The sequence below is a fragment of the Dendropsophus ebraccatus genome, chromosome 3 (assembly GCF_027789765.1).
Source record: "Dendropsophus ebraccatus isolate aDenEbr1 chromosome 3, aDenEbr1.pat, whole genome shotgun sequence".
NCBI classification, from domain to species: Eukaryota; Metazoa; Chordata; class Amphibia; order Anura; family Hylidae; genus Dendropsophus; species Dendropsophus ebraccatus.
This window is the reverse complement of record NC_091456.1, coordinates 18,252,727-18,274,959: the sequence shown is the minus strand read 5'-3', so window position 1 is coordinate 18,274,959 and position 22,233 is coordinate 18,252,727. Positions and strand designations below refer to the sequence as shown.

At 41.5% G+C, this 22,233-nt stretch overlaps 1 protein-coding gene and 4 non-coding genes across 10 annotated transcripts in view; all 5 read right to left on the bottom strand.

Annotated features, from left to right (window-relative positions):
* The window catches only part of LOC138785262 (E1A-binding protein p400-like), a 76,310-nt gene that overhangs the window by 10,901 nt on the left and 43,176 nt on the right, over positions 1-22,233 (bottom strand). For all 6 annotated transcript variants that reach the window (XM_069961011.1, XM_069961015.1, XM_069961017.1 and 3 more), the window contains 23 exons: positions 21,798-21,959; positions 21,030-21,182; positions 18,812-18,891; positions 17,784-18,073; positions 17,347-17,549; positions 15,049-15,218; positions 14,337-14,533; positions 13,753-13,864; positions 11,766-11,909; positions 11,279-11,440; positions 9,808-9,891; positions 9,516-9,644; positions 8,889-8,933; positions 5,909-6,062; positions 5,562-5,803; positions 4,409-4,582; positions 3,122-3,169; positions 2,852-2,979; positions 2,517-2,573; positions 1,944-2,022; positions 1,633-1,848; positions 708-753; positions 208-326 (listed from right to left, as the gene is read on the bottom strand). In XM_069961011.1, the coding sequence (XP_069817112.1) occupies positions 208-326; positions 708-753; positions 1,633-1,848; positions 1,944-2,022; positions 2,517-2,573; positions 2,852-2,979; positions 3,122-3,169; positions 4,409-4,582; positions 5,562-5,803; positions 5,909-6,062; positions 8,889-8,933; positions 9,516-9,644; positions 9,808-9,891; positions 11,279-11,440; positions 11,766-11,909; positions 13,753-13,864; positions 14,337-14,533; positions 15,049-15,218; positions 17,347-17,549; positions 17,784-18,073; positions 18,812-18,891; positions 21,030-21,182; positions 21,798-21,959 (3,194 nt within the window). The remainder of the gene's footprint in view (positions 1-207; positions 327-707; positions 754-1,632; positions 1,849-1,943; positions 2,023-2,516; positions 2,574-2,851; positions 2,980-3,121; positions 3,170-4,408; positions 4,583-5,561; positions 5,804-5,908; positions 6,063-8,888; positions 8,934-9,515; positions 9,645-9,807; positions 9,892-11,278; positions 11,441-11,765; positions 11,910-13,752; positions 13,865-14,336; positions 14,534-15,048; positions 15,219-17,346; positions 17,550-17,783; positions 18,074-18,811; positions 18,892-21,029; positions 21,183-21,797; positions 21,960-22,233) is intronic.
* Positions 10,625-10,752, bottom strand: LOC138787728 (small nucleolar RNA SNORA49). The gene has a single exon (XR_011362463.1). It is a non-coding gene; the product is annotated as a small nucleolar RNA SNORA49 (small nucleolar RNA).
* LOC138787731 (small nucleolar RNA SNORA49) lies at positions 14,615-14,742 on the bottom strand. Its single transcript, XR_011362465.1, has one exon. It is a non-coding gene; the product is annotated as a small nucleolar RNA SNORA49 (small nucleolar RNA).
* On the bottom strand, positions 15,812-15,938 carry LOC138787730 (small nucleolar RNA SNORA49). The gene has a single exon (XR_011362464.1). It is a non-coding gene; the product is annotated as a small nucleolar RNA SNORA49 (small nucleolar RNA).
* LOC138787727 (small nucleolar RNA SNORA49) lies at positions 20,185-20,312 on the bottom strand. The gene has a single exon (XR_011362462.1). It is a non-coding gene; the product is annotated as a small nucleolar RNA SNORA49 (small nucleolar RNA).

Below are 22,233 nucleotides of genomic sequence, written 5' to 3'. Positions count from 1 at the left end.
GGAGCCATAATGGGGCAATTTAAAACATTTATTAAAATAGTAGCATATTAGCTACAAGCTTGTAAACATGGGTATCGTTTTACTCAAACTGACCTATAGAAGATAACATGTCAGGTTTACTGTAAATTGCATTGTGTAAAAAGAGAATCACATTCTAGGTTACAACATCCAGCATCAACTATGATCAAATGAGTAAAGTTTACTTACCGATACTGTACCAGTTACCACAGGAGATACCAAGCGCTTGTTAATGGGCTGGAAGGTAGTAGGAGAGACACCTGCAACTCCCGACACTGCGTTTACAAGCACATTTGCAGTAACGGTTCCTGGACAGAACAGAAAAGAAGAAAATATTTCCACACTTTAGTCTTTACATAGAATCCTAACTTATACATATATTATACATATGTCTGCATTGCTAGTTAGGCATTGTCTGCTTATGATTTTTAACATCACAGCCGCTAAATGGTTAAGCTTTACAAGGCTATGGCACTATATTCTTGTAGTGGAATGAAAATCCTCAGAGAAACGTAGTGCTATTGCAGCGGATTTCAAAGCCAAAACGCGAGTGAAATCCGCTGCAAACGCGGGACGTGTGTACGAAGCCTAAGGATTAAATTCTGCTGATTACAGATCTAACAACATCAGGTGATAAAAGATGCTGATATTTACATTTATTTATTTTCCCTTTTAACACTACTACTCACCAGTAGCAATGGTGGTTCCAGGTACAGCAGCCTTTATGGTGCCAGTCTGTAAAACAGAACACAATCTTGTTATTCCACTATAGACAATTTGTTACAATGCAAACCAGACATTTGCCCTTAAAACAATGCCCAAGATACTAGGTTACACTTTCACTAGATTTCTTATGTTACAGATGATCTAGTAATATCCTAGCTACAGCATCAGACATGGCCTATTGGCGGATCCCATTGTGGGCCTGCACCTCCTAACACAATAACTTCACACTGTAGCCCCCCGTCTCGGATGATATCACACTACTATCAGAGAACAAAATAGAGGCACCACCGAAAAGTACCAGCACTGTGTAGGGCTGGCTGGCACAACTTGTAATACAGCCAGGGATCTATTGGGATGTATTGCTTCCCCTACAAAAAGTTTATGTAGATGTAAATGGTACTATTTATAGATACAGAATTGTCTTCTATAACCCTATGAATAGTTGTAGCTTTTCGTCTAGCTGGTCAACTGTAAAAGGTGCCCATAGACTTTTAATAAATTTTGTCCAAACTCTTTCCCCGCACTACGTTAAAGATGGATATTAAAATCGATATGGTCACCCCCCCTTACTCTTGCTTCACTTAATTGGTGGACAATGTCACCTAGGCGGGGCTCTGGGATGAGGTCCGAACTGCCGTGAAGCCCCACCTAAGTGACACTGTCCATCAATGAAATAAAGCTATGTTAGAAGAGAAAGGAGACACAGACAGGTGTTATACAGGTATATATATCAAATGCATCTAAGCTTGTGGATGGAGCGAATAACCGCATATAAAGTAAGGGGGGGGGGGGGGGGTGACAGTATCACTTTAAGATTGACCTTGTGATAATTATGTAGTAACACAACTCATAAAGCATGGCCAAGGTATAAAGTTAGATAAGCCTTACAAGTAGTGCTGGAGCTGTTATGGACGCCGTGCCTGTGGTAGGACCCTTGGCTGCAGGTTGCTGCTGAACAACAACTTGTGCCTGAGTCACCGCAGGAGCTGGCGTCTGGACTGGTGCAGGCTGCGCAGGTGTCGGCTGGGCTACTTGCTGTCCATTTTGCTGCGGCTGCTGTTGTAATGGGCCAGGCTGTTGCTGTGCACGTACTTGTTCCAAAGCCTTAAACACATGGAGTATGTTTTAGTTATTTAGATCTATCCACAGAAGTAATAAAAAAAAAAGTAAGAGAGGTTGCAGAAAACAAAAAAATGCACCTTCTTTTCTTTGGCTATACGGTCTGCACGCTGGGATGCCACCTGAATCGGTTGCAAAGGCTTGTCATAGTTGATGCCACTAGAAAAAACAGTACTATATATTTTAATCTTGAAAGAAATTACAGGGGTTGTTCACCAATTTTTTTTTCTTTCAAATCAACTGGTGCCAGAAAGTGCCAGAGATTTGTAATTTACCTCCAGTCTTCAAGTACTTATCAGCTGCTGTATGTCCTATGGGAAGAACTATTCTTTACAGTCTGGAGAGCAGGACAAGTTTACTAGGGGGATTTGCTACTGCTCTGGACAGTCCCTGACATGGACAGAGGTGGCAGTAGAAAGCACTGTGTCAGCCTGGTGAGAATACACTATTTCCTGCAGGACATACATCAGCTGATAAGTACTGGAAGACTGTAAATTTGTTAATAGAAGTAAATTACAATTATCACCAAATCTATAACTTGAAATGACTAAAATACAGGTTGCTGTTAAAACAGAACGTCGTTTTCACAGGTATCTACTATAACCACTTATTCTAAGTGAATGACAAAACGAATAAGCGGTTGATGGATTTACCTCTCTGCTAGTACAGATGCATGCTTGGGATTTTTCTGGAATGGATTCATGCCCAGCCTAAAACAGACAGAGAAACACAGGTCAAGACCATACATAATGTACCTGGAAGGTTACAAGGTGGGAAACAATACATAGAAGCAAAGAAAACTGCTACAAGATTTTCTGAATACCAGCTGTAAAATCAGAATTTTTTTTATTCCTTTTACCAATAAAGCAAGCATTTGCTATGTTAAGAGAAGTATGGGTGTAACTATGCTCGATAAACACCACAGATCAAACAAGCCGGGAAATCCTGAAACGTGTCTAACATGTAATTCTTACGCTGCAATACTCACAGAGGTTTGATTGGCGCACTTCTCTTCCCCGCAGTCATCTTCATCAGCTCAAACCGGGTTGTGTATAACTGGCTGTGAGATAATCCCTCGTCTTGTGAGTAAATCTGGCTAGTCCTTAAAGGTTTATTCTTCATAAAAGAATAGAAATATAAAAAAAAAAAGAAAAAGAAAAAAAGAAAGATTAAATATAACTTTTATGACATCAGAATGGGCGGCTGTGATACATAGTTGGGTTACAACCTTCAGATTAAAAACCTTACTCAGACATACCTTGAATATGTTTTCGGACTTCTTCTTTGGGCTTGCTTCATACAGCAGCTGAAACATGGGTAAGAAGGGAAAAATGATTGTAATTTATAATGTTAGGCTGGGTTCACACCGTTTTTTTCATCCGTTTTTTGCAAAAACGGATCAAAAAAACTGATGCATTTGTGTGCATCCGTTTTGATCAGTTTTTCCATTGACTTACATTGTAAAAAAAACGGATCAAAAACAGATCCGTTTTTTTGGACGGACACAAAAACGTAGCTGACACTATTTTTGTGTCTGTTAAAAAAAACGGATCCGTTTTAATCCGTTTTTTTTTTTTACAATGGAAGTCAATGGAAAAACGGATCAAAACAGATGCACACAAACGCATCCGTTTTTTTCATCCGGTTTTCGAAAAAAAAAAAAAAAAACGCAGTGTGAACCTAGCCCTACATCGGCATGGTATAAAAACTTGAAAAAGAAACAAAAAGTCATGGTGCGAATGCAACAACCCACAATTAAAAGCAGACTGAAGTCTAAAGGAGCAGTCACATAAAACTAAAAAATGACAGGAAGGCAGGGGGTGTGGGAACATAATAAAGTATACTTACCTATCCTCGTGCCTTATAGCGCTGCTCCCAGATGTCGCTGACAGGCGCTGGCCTCCTGCAGCTCCACCAGTTGCAATGTCACATACCCAGAATATCAATCGCCCGCTCAGCCAATTAATGACTGGGGCAGGACACCACCCTAGTCACTGGCTGGCTGAGAGGGCAATTGGATCAGCCAGGCAGAAACGTTGCAGCTGGGGGAGCCGGATGGCAGACGAAAATGACAGTCGGTGGTCGCCAGCGAGACTTGGGAACGATGGCATGGGGATGGGTAAGTATACTTTGTTTATTATGTTCCTGCACGCCCTTGCGGCCTTTTTTAAATTTCATGGGACTTCTCTTTTAAATGGTACCTCTCATGCAGTATGTAGACCCGATCAGTGCTAAATCCATTAGCCACTGTGAGTTGGTTATCCATAGCTACAACCACGTTAGGTCTGTACTGCACACAAGACCCATTCTAATCCAATAGGGCTCATGCATGGAGCCATCCCACCGTGGTTGTATCCATGGACATCGAACTTCCGGAAGCAGAATGGATTTCAGGCCAATTTTGTCAATGAACCCTTCAGCATTCTTATTATTGATAAAAGAACTGAAAAGTGCCTCATTGCCTATTTATAGTAATCGCTCCTGGAAACACCATTCACAAAGTATCATAAGTGATCTTCATGCATCACATCTGTAACATACTTACTTTGCCTTCCTCTCGTGGAATTATAACATTCTCATAACGGGTGCGGCACTGTTTAGATGAGCGGTAGATGCGACTGCAGGAGTTCACTACATCACTCACAAGATCCCAGTTGGGCGTGTGTGCCGGAGACTCTATGGAGAGATTCAGAGGGAGCTCCAAGAGTTGCTTTACTGCCTGTAGACAAAGTATATATGGATGCGTACAAAAGTTTTCAAATACTAAATATCTATAAAATCCTTTCTGTACTTCTGTGTAGAAAATGTCTCCTGCCAATGGATTTTGCTTTGAAATAACATTTCAGTGGCCTTTATCAAGTTTATTTTTATACTGAGCAATATATAGCATGGGATGAGGAGGCAGGAGGACTGGGGGTGTGTGCTGGTAAAGGGATGAGGAGGAAGGGGGAATGGGGGTGTATGCTGGTAAAGGGATGGGGAGGCAGGGGGACTGGGGGTGTATGCTGGTTTAGGAATGAGGAGGAAGGGGGACTGGGGGTGTATGCTGGTGAAGGAATGAGGAGGAAGGGGGACTGGGGGCGTATGCTGGTGAAGGGACGAGGAGGAAGGGGGACTGGGGGTGTATGCTGGTGAAGGAATGAGGAGGAAGGGGGACTGGGGGTGTATGCTGGTGAAGGAATGAGGAGGCAGGGGGACTGGGGGTGTATGCTGGTGAAGGAATGAGGAGGCAGGGGGACTGGGGGTGTATGCTGGTGAAGGAATGGAGGAGGCAGGGGGACTGGGGGTGTATGCTGGTGAAGGGATGGGGGGGCGTATGCTGGTGAAGGGACGAGGAGGAAGGGGGACTGGGGGTGTATGCTGGTGAAGGAATGAGGAGGCAGGGGGACTGGGGGTGTATGCTGGTGAAGGAATGAGGAGGCAGGGGGACTGGGGGTGTATGCTGGTGAAGGGATATGGGGGCAGGGGTCTGGGGGTGTATGCTGGTGAAGGGATATGGGGGCAGGGGTCTGGGGGTGTATGCTGGTGAAGGGCTGGGGCGCATGTTGGTAAATGGATGGGGGTGGGGGGTGCTGGTGAAGGGATTAAGGGGCAAGGGGACTGGGGGGGGGGGGTATGCTGGTAAAGGGATGGGGACTGGGGGTATATATTTTTGTTATTTAAACTATAAATAACACGAAATTGTGACCCAGACCTACCTGCAGCAAAGCCCAGTCCTCACTTATCAGCCATTCTGGATTGTCAGGCCCGGTCTCCATGACTGGTTTTATCAGAGTCGGCAGAGGTTTGGCAAACTGTGTCTGTTGCTTTAGGAGGATATTCTTCTTCTGCTCCTTGCCTTCTTTGCGCACTTTAAGTGGGTTTGGAGCAGCTCTATCAAACAAAGAACGTGGGGGAACAACAGCTTCTCCGTGTCGCATTTTCTTTTTTCTACCAGCAGCTTTTATGAGAAAAAGGGGAACAAATAACAACATAACATTCAATGACACAAGATAGTAGTAATACACTGTCTTTATGATAAAATCCACCATAATTTACAACTCACCAGTTGGATCTGTTTTATGTCTTTTGCGTTCCTTCCGGATATAGACCGGGGGCAGCTTAGACTCTGGGATTGGGTTGGTATCATACATCAGACACATAACAGAATCAATGTAAATGTCGTTCTCATCTTGAGGCGGAGTCGGGGGGGTCCAGATCTAAGCAAAATGAAAAGGGAATAAGGAAAATGATTAAATACAATACAACTAAATGAAAATCAAAAGTTATTTTTCCAGTTAAGGTATAATATTATGACACCGTATAATAAAGTTACTTTTATTATACCTCTGGCACCAACCCCTTCTATACAATGTATCCCAGTGAAAGTCATGTTTTTGTAAATGAGTAGAAATGCTATTTCTAGCCATTGTGTAACTTGTAGAAGGCATTCCCGGGCTTACTGATGATCTTGTAATATACTTTAATTAAATATTTTGGCCATAATATGTTTTAAACCTAGCCTATACTTTCTAACACCAGTTATACTGGTTTAGGCCATGTTCACATGGCGTAAGAGATCAGCCGTTCAAGGAACGGTGGTGTCAGAGACCGGCAGGTCACAGAACCGCTGGTGTCAGACAAGGTCATCCCGGACGGTACCGGCCAGATGATCTTCACTGCTGCTGAAATAAGATGTGGGCGCATCTGAGGCGCCCACATCCGAATTTGCCGCTGCATCTGGCTCTGGACGCGCGCTCCATTGTGTGCACTGACAGGTATTCTGCGGCCGTTATTCAATGAATAGCGGCTGCAGAAAACTGACATGTCTGTTCTTTGCGGCACCGCTAGGGATCCCGGCCGCAGTATATACTATGTGTATACACTCCGGACAGGATTCCATAGAAGGCAGCACTACGTAAGCTACGTAGTAATCATGGCCATTGTTGCAAATCGGCAACAATGGCCATGATTATTACGTAAGTTATGTAGTGTGAAATCTTGACTCTTTCTTCTTTCTGCATTAGAAAAAAAGTCTAAACACAGGAAAACCCGACCCATGCAACCAAGCAAGGCAGTCATTTGATCGATAGCTCTGACAAACGCGCATCTGTATCCCAGTGCAGATGTGTGTAAGGGGGTGGGGCTAGAAAAGGTGTGTGTAAGGGGTGGGGCTAGAAAAGGTATGTGTAAGAGGGTGGGGCTAGAAAAGGTGTGTGTAGGAGAGTGGGGCTAGAAAAGGTGTGTGTAAGGAGGTGGGGCTAGAAAAGGTGTGTGTAAGGAGGTGGGGCTAGAAAAGGTGTGTGTAAGGGGGTGGGGCTAGAAAGGTGTATGTAAGGGGGTGGGGCTAGAAAAGGTGTGTGTAAGGGGGTGGGGCTAGAAAGGTGTGTGTAAGAGGGTGGGGCTAGAAAAAGCGTCAGACAGCAGCCAAAGAGGTAGCCCTAACTGTATGTGAACTTTGTTTTTTTTTAACATGAAACATGTACACTTAAAAGGCATTCTTTTAGTTTTTAGTTGTTTCTGAGCTGGTAGGTAAAACCTAGACTCTACGATGGCTTCCATACACTGCAAACACAGAAGAGGGGATCCTGCTCTCCTATGTATGTACGCAACTTAAAAGGCAGCAACAATGAGGGGAACACAGACCAGCAGTGAACAGGAATCCACATCTTCTATTTACAGTTCGTACTTGTGTGCCCCCCTCCACACACAACATGCGATCTGATCACTGAGTGAGCGGCTAGTCTGCCTTGTCACCATAGGATGGAATTTAGCTGTTTTTTTCAGTGTTAGGCTAAATATATACCGTATCCGAAATCCGCTGCGGGTACCCTCCCTGTAATTTTCAATGCGATAACATACTCACAGTGGGATAGTCATGTATGTAAATGCCTGCCCCCTTAACCCCCCGCGACCCGTAACATACTTTACCTAATCCACACTCCGGCTGCATCTGAGGCTCCCAGCTCCCGTCTAGCCAATCAATCAATGACAGGCCGTGCACTGATTGGCTGAGCGAGACCTACAGGGACCGGAAGCCTCAGATGCAGCCGCAGCATGGACCAGTCAGTTAAAGTGACTCTGTACCCACAATCTGACCCCCCCCCCCCCCCCCCCCCAAACCGCTTGTACCTTCTGATAGCTGCTTTTAATCCAAGATCTGTCCTGGGGTCCGTTCGGCAGGTGATGCAGTTATTGTCCTAAAAACAACTTTTAAACTTGCAGCCCTGTGCCAAACGGCCATGGTCTAGAGTGTGTATGCATTATGCTGGCACACCCTCTCTGTTCCTCCCCCCCACCCTCATCATTAGGAATGCTCCAGGCAGATTGTCTCCTATTCATCACCTGTGTCAGCACGGCACATGGGCTGGATAGTTAAGGCACCTGTGCCATTTTCACTGCAGAGGAATAGGACAAATCCTGCCAGTGGTATTCCTAATGATGAAGATGGCGGGGAGGAAGGACGGAGGGGTGGTGCAAGGTTAGGGCATAGATACTCTAGGCCACTACCTTTGGCACAGGGCTGCAAGTTTAAAAGTTGTTTTTTAGGACAATAACTGCATCACCTGCCGAACGGACCCCAGGACAGATCTTGGATTAAAATCAGCTATCCGAAGGTACAAGCGGTTTGGGGGGGGGGGGACAGATTGTGGGTACAGAGTCACTTTAAAGTATATTACGGGTGGCATCAGGGTTAAGAGGGCCGGTATTCACATACTTGCAGCGGGAGGAGTATGGAATTACATTGAAACTGACAGTGATAGTGTATGCCGCAGATTTCTTGGCGAACCAGAGGAAAGAATCAACTCATATAATATTACAGGTTACTATATTTGCTTGTACAATTGATTTGCTCTTATGATGTGAGCAGGGTACGGAGCTCTCGGAAGTGCCGTTAACTGCATTTTAATACACTTACAATGCAGACTATGACACTTCCAGCTTGTCCTGCCACCATCTCGAAGTGATAGGAGACTACTACGCATACTACCACAATAAAACCACAAAAATCCTTTAGATATAAGATTGTATGATAAAAGTCTCACCGGCATTATTTCTGTCTCTCCGTCTGGTCCATCATAAATGAAGTCCTAAGAGAGAAAAAAAGAAAAAAAGTTGCTGCTAAAGAAATAATAATAATATAATAACAACAACAACAACAACAACAACTATAACAATAATAATGATAAAAATTAATACTATCAATACCCTAGTGAAAACCAGGAGGCAGTGGCATTTAGGTAAGCTGCTATCTCGGCGGCATGTCCTCTTTAAAGGGGTAGTTCAGCAAAAATATTTTTATTTTAATTAACTGGTGCCAGAAAGATATGTGATTTAATTCTATTAAAAAAAAATCTTGTCTTCCAGCTCTTTCCTGCTCTCCAGACTGGAAAGAATACTTCCTGCAGGACATACAGCAGCTAAGTACTGGAAGACTGGAGATTTTTTTTTTTTTTTTTTTAGAAGTAAGTAAATTACAAATCTGTAGCACCAGTTGATTTAAATGATTAGTTTTGTTTTGCAGAACTACCCCTTTAAGTGGTACAGTGTTACTTTGTACTATACCATGCATGCAGATACATGTTTGTTATATAATAATGTATTCATTTTTTAAATCTGTATTGTACTTTTACATAAACCGCAGGTGTCTTTTTCTGCTTGCCGAACATTACCATATTGTATGCATCCTCCCTTGTGTAAGTGATTAGCTCCTCGTTCTCATCCGCGTCCCACTGCATCCGCTCCTTCAGTTCCTTCAAGTGGTTCATATCCCATTCTTTCCTGGCCACACTTAGTTGCTCCTGTAACATACAGCGTTCACAATGGAGCTGGTTAGACATTAGCACCATGTAACATACAAAAAAGTCATGCAAGATAAATGTTCCTATACAATAAGTCCACATATATGTTAAACGACCATATTAAACTCTTATTTGACTTCCCTAAACAAAAACCTGCATTTACCTCCAGGCTTCCAGCTTGGTCTCCTACACTGTAAGCATGGTATAGTTCTAGGTACTGCATAGCATACTTCTCTATGGGAGTCAGCTAGAAATAAAGCAGAGACATGCATTAACATTACAGGTTACAGCATAAAACCACGGTGTAACTCAACATATAGAAACACAAATAGGTCTGTGCAGGATTGACACAAGTACAGGACCTGCGGCGGATTTGACGCCGTGTTCCATCATCTGGTTACATTGATGTCTGCAGCTTCAAATCTGCGACAGATCCTGTAAATATGATTTCAGGTAAGTTAGGCTGGGTTCACACTACGTTTTTGCTAATCATTTTTTGCAAAAAACGGATGAAAAACTGATTGAAAAAAACAGATGAAACTGTGTGCATCCGTTTTTCCATTATAAAAAAAAAAACAGATCACAACTGATCCGTTTTTTTTTTTTTTTAATGGACACAAAAATGAGGTTGACCACGTTTTTGTGTCCATCAAGAGAAGCTGATCCGGTTTTTAATAAATATATATATACATACATACACACACACACACACACACAATGGAGGTCAATGGAAAATGGATGAAAAAAAAACGGCTTGCAAAAATGTAGTGTGAACCCAGCCTTACAGAATGTGCCATTCTATCACCAGTGTATGGCCATGTGAGTATAGAAAGAAGTTCCTTTTCCAAGTAAGATCTATTACAGACTCTCTTGTAATATGGATTTCTGCAAAGCTGTTTGAAAAGACAGTAACAGTAGATATATTTCATATAGGATTACAAAAGGGTTAAAGGGGGTGCTCCGGTTTATAAATTACTTATTATGTACGTTCACAACCGTAAAGCCGGTGAATACAGTTTCCAAAAGCACGGTTAGAACGATTTATTTATCCTCAATTAATGCCAGGGAACGTACAGAGAACAATAACCCTGGAGTAAGGATGAGGAAGAACGCAGCACCTCACAAGGGAGCCACAATAGGATGAAGCAGGAGAATTCAGGAACTCTGGCGGAACCCTGGTGTCAGAATGTTATACAGATATGTAATTTACTTCTATCGAAAAATCTCAAGTCTTCCAGTATTTATCAGCTGCTGTTTGCCCTGCAGGAAGTAGTTCAACCTTTCGATTCTGACACAGTGCTCTCTGCTGCTGCAGCCAATCCTCATAGAAAACCTCTCTTTTTTTGGACAGTTCCTGTTATGGACAGAGGGGGCAGCAGAGAGCACTGTCTCATACTGGAAAGAATACACCTGCAGGGCATACAGCAGTTGATAAGTACTAGATGATTGAGTTTTTTTTATTTTATTTTACAAACCTGTATAAAATTCGTACACCAGTTGATTTGAGAACATTTTCTTTGTCTGAAAACCCCTTAAATAATCTTGCTTTACCGTATATAAGGGTTACAACTAGGAGTGCTAATAATATAAAAATGCTTCTTAAGAATGGAAACATGTGGTAAGGATACACTTACCTGCTGGACAAGGTCAGATAACTCTTTCAGTTGGGAAGGTTCATTGCACTCCATACACTCAGATTCAACGGTAGGGAAGACCCCAGCATTGGTATTTGGACCATCTTGCCCATTACACTCCACCATCTCTTCTTCCTGTCCAAACTCAATCTTCCCCAGTGCCTGTAAATCAGCATATACAGTGATCAATAAGCATGGCAGAGCACAGTATACAGCATGCCCACTCCCAAACTACCCTATGTCTAGACCAAATGTTTCAGTCACCCCTCTGGTCTATTGATATCACCTGGATAGCAAAGAATTAATGTAAAGGATAAGTGTACTTTACGCATGTATGTATATGTATAGTATATGTACAATTTACATTGAACTGCATGGAGCTAAGTTTTGTGTTGAGTGAAATTGTCCCACTCACAAAAATCTTTTGTTCAGTAGCAAAATAAAGAAAAAAAAAACAAAACCTCCCCCTGTATAAGTATGTTCTTACCTCTACAAATGGCTTAGCCACCTTTGGTGTGATTATGTCAGAAGGAGACGGTTCCTGGGATAACAGCACAAACTCTTCAGCTTTCACCCTAAACCCAGTGTCATCCAGCGGAGAGCAGACTTCAAACAGTTCCTGGATGGTTTGCTGTGAAAACAAAATGTAGATTAAGGAGAAGTTCGGCCAATAGTTTTTTTTTAATATGTTATTACTGTGAATTACATTACATCATTTACATAGACATCCATAGAACCCATAGAATGTCCAGCAGGGGGCGCACTATATGTAGAAGTCAATGGTACTCATTGACTTCTATATATAGTGCGCCCCCTGCTGGACACTCAATAGGAATTACAACTGATTCGCGACGTCACAGTTTTTGAGAGAATTTGAAGACTCCATGATCTACTACATTAAGGGTAATAGCAGTATATGTGCATTTCCCATAATTAATGTACATTAGGAATCTGTATAACTTTCCATAAGTAACAACATATTAAAAAACACGTTTTGGCCAGAGTTGTCCTTTAACTCCTACCTGACTGCTCTACATTAATACAGGCAAGGCAAGGGAAGAGGAGAATGGAGCAGTTTTAGGAGCCGAGCCCTGCTAATGACCAACACCAGTGATCCTGCCAATATCAGTCATTTAACCACTGAATGCTGCGACCAATAGCAATCACTTGGTGGGGGTGGCTGGGGCTATCGATTACTTCTGCACGCAGAAGCCTATAAATACTCTCATGGTGAGAAAAAAAAATTCATTCCATGCCTGTTATTATATATTCAGTCTCCTTCCCCCACTTCTGAGCTACTGCTTTCTGCTGAAAACACAATAAATTGTGTGTGAGCTCTTCTCTTCGTCTTCTCCGCCTTCCTTCAGCTAAGGCAAACTAGTCCTTTGCAGGCTGTAGCAGCAACTTTGTAGCCTCTTTTTAATACTGGGAGGGTTAATTTGAGGTCATAATGCTGATGGACTCACTGTGATTAACCCTCCCAGCATTACAGAGTTGCTAAAAAGTTGCAGATAAGGCACTTGTTTACATTATCTGTCTAAGGAAGGGGGAGGAGGGGTAGACAGAGATAAAAGCTCACACACAGATTTTTGTGTCTTCAGTGGAAAGCAGCAGCTCAGAACTAAGGGAAGGAGACTGAATAGATAACAGCAAGTATGGAAGGAATTGTTAGCCTCATCATGGGCAGCAACATATCAAGCTATGCTTGAGTGGAATACCCCTTTAAAAGTTATTTTTTTAGAAGCATTTGATTTCTTTTAAATGTACTAAAACATAAGAAAAGTTATACAACCTGACCTGAGAAATACCCATAACATGACAGTAATATGACACTTTTTTTTTGCAAAAATGCTATTTTTGTTTTCAACTTGAATTTTATTATTGATTTTTTTTTTTTTTCTTTTTCAATATACTTTGGTAAAATGTAGGGGGTCATTACAAAGTAAACTTGGTGCAGCAAAAAAGAGCCCCAATATGACTGTGTAGAGAAAATAAAAGTTATGGCTGTTAGAATGTGAGTAGAAAAAAAACTAATCCTAAAAGGGGATAAAAAGAGAAGTCCAGTGAAAATTTGTATTAAAGTATTGTATTGCCCTCCAAAAGTTATGCTTAGTGTCCCTCCAGTGCCCTGTGTCCCTCAGTGTCCCCCTGCCATCATCCTCTCCAGCAGCCACAGCCCGCACAGCTCTGGGAGTCGGGTCGTGACATCACCATGTTATACAGGGAGTGACATCACCATGTTATCCAGGGAGTGACATCACCCTGTTATCCAGGGAGTGACATCACCATGTTATCCAGGAAGTGAAGCCTTGATGCAGTAGTAAGAACAGTGGAAAAAAGCCCTTTATGTGCATTTCCTGTAATAAGTGTATATTGGTGATTTGTGTAACTTTTGGGGGCAATACAATACTTTAATAAAGATTTTCGCCAGACTTCTTTAAGAAAAGTGTAAAAAAACAAAGATATATATGTACCTGAGTCAAGAATGCCAGGGAATAATCACTACCCTGAGCTGCCACCTCTCTGATAAGATCTTTGGTGCCGTTCCTCAGCAATTTCTCCTCTATAGAATTGGCACTGACCAGTCTGGAAAAAGAACATGACAATATGGTTAGCTAAAAGATTTATCTAGTACATACTAATGTCATATCACAAACTGTAAGGCACACTAGCATCATAGTGTCCTTTTGTCTAGATCCAGAGGACTGCTAGGTTTACCGGCCGGATGATCTTCACTGATGCTGAATTCAGATGCGGGCACACACTGATGCGCCCGCATCCAATTTCAGCAGCAGTGAAAATTATCCATCCGGTACTGCAGTATCGGCAGGGATGATCTTCTCTGACATCGGGTCACGGAACAGCCGGTGTCTTACGCCATGTGAACATGGCCTAAGACTGCTTGATAATTATTCCCCTATAGTTATAACACTGCAAGCAGGAAACATGGACCAGTGTAACCTAAACCAACTAAAACTAGTAGGTGCACATGGTAAAGAGAAAAAGAAAGCTACATGACGCAGCCAGTGAATAATATTTTATAAAGCATAAAACATACCTATAAACATGGATGTCCTTTGCTCGGCCAATGAGGTCACACCATGACTGGGTTTTCCCATCCATCACAGGATTTAGATCACTGTCATAAAAAATCACTGTGTCTGCTTCTACATGGTATACCCCCAAGGAGCGGATGTGGGTGGACAAGACCATGCAGAAAATCCGGGGGTCTCTATTAAAGCTTTTCATTAAATCCTAGCAGAGAATAAAGTGACGATTAATAATAGGGGAGACGACCCCTGACAACAACTGCAGAATGCACTCTCACAGTAATGTTATGTACGTTCACAACCGTAAAGCCGGTGGAAACAGTTTCCAGAAGCGCGGTCAGAACTATTTATTTATCCTCAATTAATGCCAGAGAACGTACAGAGAACAATAACCCTGGAGTAAGGATGAGGAAGAACGCAGCACCTCACAAGGAAACAGGATAATTCACTGGGGGGGGGGGGGGGGGGAATTCTTTCAAATCAACTGGTGTCAGAAAGTTACATAGATTTGTAATTTACTTCTATTTAAAAAATACAGTATTTATCAGCTACTGTATGTCCTGCAGGAAGTGGTCTGACATGGTGCTCTCTGCTGCCACCTTTGTCCATGACAGGAACTGTCCAGAGCAGGAGAGGTTTTATATGAGGATTTGCTACTGCTCTGCACAGTTCCTGGAGAAAAAAAACTGCACTGGATTCTCCTTTCATATAGGCACCTACCTGGCATTGGTCGTGATTGGCATTTTCATCAATCCTCAAGAAGGTGAAAGAATTAAAATCCAAGAAGGTTTCAAGTATGTCGAGCATGAGTAACATCTGGGAGAAAAGCAGAACGCGTCGTCCCTCAGACTTGAGTTTATGCAGAAGGATGAATAAAGCCTCCAGTTTCCCTATATACAAACACAAAACATTATCAATATAGCTATTGATGTAGAGACAACTCCATTTCCTGACTAACATGGCTGGACTGCCATGGACAGTCATGGGGACCCTTCAGTTGTTGCTAAACTACAATTCTCATCATGCCTGGACAACCAGAGATATGGCTCTGGCCACCCAGGTATCATGGGAATTGTAGTTTTGCAACATGTGGAGTGCTGAAGGGTCCCCATCACTAGTCTAGGATAGGGGTAGGGAACCGTGGCTCTACAGCCGTTGCAAAACTACGACTCCCATCATGGCTGGACAGCCAAAGCTTTAGCTGGTCTAGACTGGTCTAGAAGATCCACCCTGGTCTAGAAGATCCACCCTGACCTGGCATTTCACAAATCGACAACTATCATGAATAGAGAGATCTGTGCCAAGGTGATGGGCTCACAGTCTATACAGGCAACCAGAGATACTAAGAGTTGCTTCATTACACAATGTGTAACCTTTAGTAGACAGTCCAGTAAACTGCATATGTTTCCATATAAAACTACTGACATGTTCTGGGTTTCTCAAAGACAAAGACGACTAAAGTCTTATCCAAATCTCAGAAGATAATGTATGCTCACGTCCAGTCCGCTGGAAAACAACTTTCCAGATACTGAACAAAAGCAGTTGTTTTATCCTCAATTAATGCCAAGGAATGTATGAAGAACAATAACCTTGGAGTAAGGATGAGGAATTAACAAAAGCATAAGAAATAAAGATAGATTCCTTCCTTAAAAGTGGCTAGAAGTGCTGTGTAGATCATGCAGGCATCTAATTTTTATTTTTTTTTTGTTGAAAATAAATTTTTTATGTTCTGTAATGGATGACATTTACTACTAAAAAAACCCTGCTCCCAAAAATATATCCAACTATCTGAGAACAGGAACAACAGAGAGTCCATCAACTACAGTCCACAATTACAGTTTAGGGTTAAAAGGGGGTGGGGAAATAATTATATAAATTAAATATTTATGATTAAAGGAGAAATCTGGCGAAGACTTTTATTAAAGTATTGTATTGCCCCTCAAAAGTTATACAAATCCCCAATATACACTTATTATGGGAAATGCTTATAAAGTGCTTTTTTTCCCCTGCACTTACTACTGCATCAAGGCTTCACTTCCTGGATAACATGGTGATGTCACTTCCTGGATGACGTGGTGATGTCACTTTCTGAATAATATGTTGATGTCATGACCCGACTCCCAGAGCTGTGCGGGCTGTGTCTGCTGGAGAGGATGATGGCAGAGGGATGCTCAGTGTCCCTCAGTGTCCCCCTGCCATCATCCTCTCCCGCAGCCACAGCTTTGGGAGTCGAGTCGTGACATTACCATGTTATTCAGGAAGTGACATCACCATGTTATCCAGGAAGTGACATCATCATGTTATCCAGGAAGTGACAAAGCCAGGCTTTCTGGACTATGTTCTGTCCATTTTCCTGATGTACACTACTATTCTGCAGGACGTGGAAGACCATGCTTTTGAGTTCGGCACAAAAGTAGTATACATGCGGGAAAAGAACAGAATGTAGTCACAAAACACAATCACGCTGCGTTTTTGCAATCAGTTTTTTCATCTGTTTTATGCAAAACAAAAAAAAAAAAAAAAAAAAAAGGATGAAAAATTGGTGAAAAAACGGATGCATTAGTGTGCATCTGTTTTGATCCGTTTTTCCACTGACTAAAAAAAAGGACAAAAATAAGGATCAAAACATCCCTTTTTTTAGCTTACACAAACACATGGTCGACCATGTTTTTGTGTAACCTAAAAAAGGATAGGTTTTGATCAGTCATCCTTTTTTTTTTTTTTATAATGGAAGTCAATGGAGAACGGATACACACAAATGCATCCATTTTTTCATCTGCTTTTCGCACAAACCGAATGAAAAAAAAACAGATTACAGTAGGACCCCAGCATCCATTATTCCCTTAGCCTTATTTTGGTTGTATATTTAATAATGTAATATTTAAAAATGATAAAAAAATTTAAATAGGCTACTGTATTGTAACAAAAAAGTCTGTAAACAGCTTCTAGAAAATACATGGACTTTGAGTGGACAGAATAAGTTGTTGTATTCAAATCATATTCAAGGAATTTATCTACCTGAATCGCACTGAATGAGCCGCACGTCAGGAGTCTGCACACAATGAGGGGTTGTTTGCTCCCTCAGCTCTTGCATGTATGGAGTGGCGTATTCCCGTAGTCTGAGACGAAGGAGCTTCATGTTGTGAGTATAGAGAGGTGGTGGATGCAGAAGCGTAAGAAGAGGTGGAGGAACAACAACAGGGGGAACAACACACAGTGTCCTGAAAGCAGGAATAAAACGATACAACTGGTCACTAGTTGAAGTTCGGAATAAGGCGACGACCACATAACTGCCTTTATTTAAAAAAATTAAAATAAATTTTATATATTATATATTTATTTTTTATTTTGTTTTGAACTAAGAACATTCTAATAGTAACAACTCATTAAACATTACAAAATGAGAAGCCAACAGCAATAATCTCTAGTTTACCATTGCTATATACATTGCTTACCTCTTAACTACTGGTTCCAGGGCCGCTTTCTTTTGTTCTGGACTCAAAATTAAGTGTCTTAGTAGATCACTGGAGCTCTCAGTGGACTGAGAGGATATTGCACAGTTTACAGCCCCGATCCAGCTCCACCGTGTATCCAGACTACGAGAGTGCATGTACGCAGGCCTCAGGGTGAAAAGCGACAATAAGTCTGATCCGTACAAAGGAGCTCTTCCACAACGGCGCTCATTGCAAATGAAAATGCGGTCCAGACTTTCCTTTAACAAACGCTGCCTGTCCTCGGTGGACTCCTTTGTTGCAGAGAGAAATTAAATCTTTTAGACGTCTTCTTATGGAATCATTTTGGTACTGGCTCTCCAGCTGTTGCAAAACTACAAATCTCATCATGCCTGGATAGGCAAAGCTTTAGGATGCATTCACACGTTCAGTGTTCTGCACGGAACACGGACATAGAATGCATGTAACGGCTTTAGCTTTGGCTGTCCAGGCATGGTGGGGATTGTAGTTTTGCAACATCTGGGAGGGCTGAAGGTTCCTCATCCCTGATTTAAAGGGAATCTGTCAGCTGTAATTCATGTTTCAAACTGCTGACACAGTAACTGTTGGGTCAAAGTGGTACCGTCATATCCAGCTGTGCTTCCAGGATGTAAAAAATGCTTTTATTCTCTGGTACAAAGAGTCAATGAGGCTTTTCCATACTCCTGAATAGCTACAAGCAGGTATGTCTCTTCTCTTCCCCAACCTGCTTGACTGACTCCTGGAAGCAAAGTCCCAAGCAGGGTCAGGTAAGGCGGGGGGAAAGGAGGAGGTGTTATGGATTTCTGCACTTCAGAAGCTCAGGAAAGCCTCTTTGTACTATAAAATAAAAGCATTTTTCCACATTCTGGAAGCACAGACTGATATATGAAAGGTACTGTGTGTCACCCTAAACAGTTATATACCAGTGTCAGCAGTTTGGAAAGTGAATTGCAGCAGACAGAGCGAGAGCTTCATCCGACATCTAACAATTGTCTTGGCTATGTACATACCTGGGCATTAAGGTGCATGGCAGGAACTGACTTTGTTACTGACTCCGCTGCAGTTTGTGCAGTTTTGGTGGTTATTGGAGCTAAAAAGAAATAAAAAAATACTGATTATTTGTACAATGTAGTACAAAAGTGACAGGCGTGGAAGGCCATGATACTGTCATACATCACTTTAGCTGCACTCTAAAAAATAAAGCTGTACCCATGTATAGTTTATAGAAATACAGTGGTACCTCCTCTGTGCTCAGCCACACTCTGTTCCGGAAGGTTGATTGAGTACACAGCAGATTTTTCCCCATAAGATGTAATGTTAATATGGTTGGGGAAATGATTTACCATTAGAACCTTTGCAATGTCTGTTCCATAATATTCCTCTTTCTTCTGATAACCCATCTCTAGGGGTCCTGACTATCCCCGGTTCTCACCTATCTATCCTCTCACTCAAAAAAATGTATATTACGACATTGGCTGGAGAAGGACCCACCAACACTATCCGAAGTTATGGAACAAATTACGTATGATGTTCCCCATGCATTAACGGGCACAGAAAATATAATAGGTGGTTTTTTTCTCAAAATGGAGGTCTTTTATTTCTTCTTCTCTATCTACTATTGAACGACATTCGTTGTTGCAAAAATTTCGACATACACGTTGGTATTATACTCAGGAACTAGCAGGTTCTCTCGGAAATCTAAAGTTACCATAGTTTAAACGCTTACGACCTAGCTGGCTGGCAGACCCCCTCCCCCTTTGATTTATATTTCCTTTTAATATTTTAATATGATTTTTATTTTTATAATTTTTATGATTTTATATTATGCTTAATTTGTTTTGTATATAATTTTATGATGAGTGTCTAACACTATGATAATACTCTTAAATATTTTTTAAAGTCAGATATGTTTTATATATCGACGATTCTACAAATTGCTTTATGTTCAGATTTTCTTACTGATCTATTTGATTTCATTTGGTTGTATACAATATCTGTATACTCTAAAAAATAACTCATACATACATACTGTATACAATATAAGTAATTTGTATGTTATTTCCATTTAACGACTAAAATTATTAGGATACCTTACTTCATATACATAATTATAATCTGTTTCTTTACTTCCTGTTTGTCTGCCGCTGACTGCTACCTAAGTTGTTATTATATATCATAACAACGATATATATTGTTACATTTATATATTTGTAATTATTTTATGTGATATTATTCGAATAGAGTGTTTGATGTAATTGGATACTCTACATTATTATTCTTCTTTATTCTTACAAATATTATATTCTGAAAATTCCAATAAAATTTTGTGAAAAAAAAATATATGGTTAAAGGGGAAGAGCAGAATGCACTCCCACAGTAATGTTATGTAAGTTCACAACCGTAAAGCCGGTGGAAACAGTTTCCAGAAGCGCGGTCAGAACTATTTATTTATCCTCAATTAATGCCAGGGAACGTACAGAGAACAATAACCCTGGAGTAAGGATGAGGAAGAACACAGCACCTCACAAGAGCCAAAATAGGGTGAAAGAGTACCATTGACTTAAAGGGGTACTCCGGCAAAAAGAATTTCTTTCAAAATCAACTGATGTCAGAAAAACATATAGATTTGTAATTTACCATTTAAAATTTCAAATCTTACACTATTTATCAGCTGCTGTATGTCCTGCAGGAAGTGGTGTATTCTCTATAGTCTGACACAGCGATCTCTGCTGCCACCTCTGTCCATGTCAGTAACTGTCCAGAGTAGTAGAGTTTTTTATGGGGATTTGCTGCTGCCCTGGACAGTTCCTGACATGGACAGAGGTGGCAGCAGAGAGGGCTGTGTCAGACTATAGAGAATACACCTCTTCCTGCTGGACATATAGCAGCTGATAAGTACTGGAAGACTGAAAAATAAACAGGATGTGGTGGCCTATACAAGCAATACAGTACACTCGAGGAGAAAGCTCAGGCAGGTGGCAAACAAAAGGCAACAACAAAGCACCACAACCACAAAGGGACGCCGACAGCATCTGCACTGCGGCCTAGTGTGTTGCAGAAAACTGCTAAACTGAGAGCTGAACAAGTGGTTTAGAAACGTGGCTAAAGTGGTTACATTTCAAAAGCCAAATTTCTTTTAAAATATTGCTTGAGAACCGAGCTACCACTGTACCTTACTTGAAAGGCGCTGAATTTGATTATTGTGAAACCCAAAACTCGTGTACTCACCGGGCGATGACACCGGATTGAGCTGTGAAGCCGCCACTTGGGGCTGATTTCTCAGAACGTTTGCAGCGGCGCCCTGTGGCAAAGTTGGAAGAACGACAGATCCTTGAGGACGTAAGTACTGACCAGGAGCCGAGACTATCTGAAGAACATTACCTATAAATGCAGATAGAAGTGAACAAAGAGTAAGACATGGTGAGCTAGAGTTACGCACGCAGTTTGAATACATATCTATAGTCACTATATTTAACATGAGATATGCAGGTCTTTTTTTTATATATATATTTTACAACCAACAGGTTGGCCACTCCAGGCTTTGGATGCAGGTTCTACGCTGCATTTCACCCCCCCCCCCTTTGACACGTCCACGGCCATTTTTATGGTCAGGAAGCCATCCAGGGCTGTCATGCTATGTATCTGGACAGATTCTGGAAGTGCACCTGGAACAGTCCAGAACTGTGGATGTCCCCATTGTAATTTTGGCAAGAATGCCCAAATAGAACTCAGACAAGGAATAAGTTGCACTAATAACTTGTGGTGAAAAAAAGAAGCGGCTCATTTATTCATCCATCATGTGCGACGTTTCGACATGAAAAATCCTAAAGGGGATCAGTGCCCAATAGAACCCTAGGGGTCCACAAATTTACCTGGACGTGAAGGCGGCCTTATAGGCGATAAGTAACTCTCAAGAAATCTAATAACTCTATAACATGGAGAACAGCGAGTATAAATTTAAGCTGCATGAATCTTGTTTGCAGTTTTCTCGTGTACCTTGTAGCTGTAAGGGCTGACCGGCGGTGAGTTGGCGTAGCTGGCTCTGGGACAGGGTAAATTTATTCCCTTGGAATTGCAAGGTAACCGGCGTCTCAGGTTGAGCGATTCGTCCCTGGGATGCACCAGCAGCGAGCTGAGCGATTTTTACAACTTCCCCACCTGCAAAAAAAATATATATATTTCTTTTGCTTCAGATTTATTTTTTTGACCAATGATCATACTCTGTTAAAGAGCAATAAAAAGCCAAAAATATGTTAACCCCTGACATGTAACGCCTTTTTGCAAAAAAAAAAAATAAAAAAAAAAATGGATAAACATGTAAAAACGCATGCATTTGTGTGCATCAGTTTTTCTATTGACTGCCATTATAAAAAAATAAGGGATCAAAACACATCCTTTAAAAAAAAAAAAAAAGTACACAAAAACGGAGCTG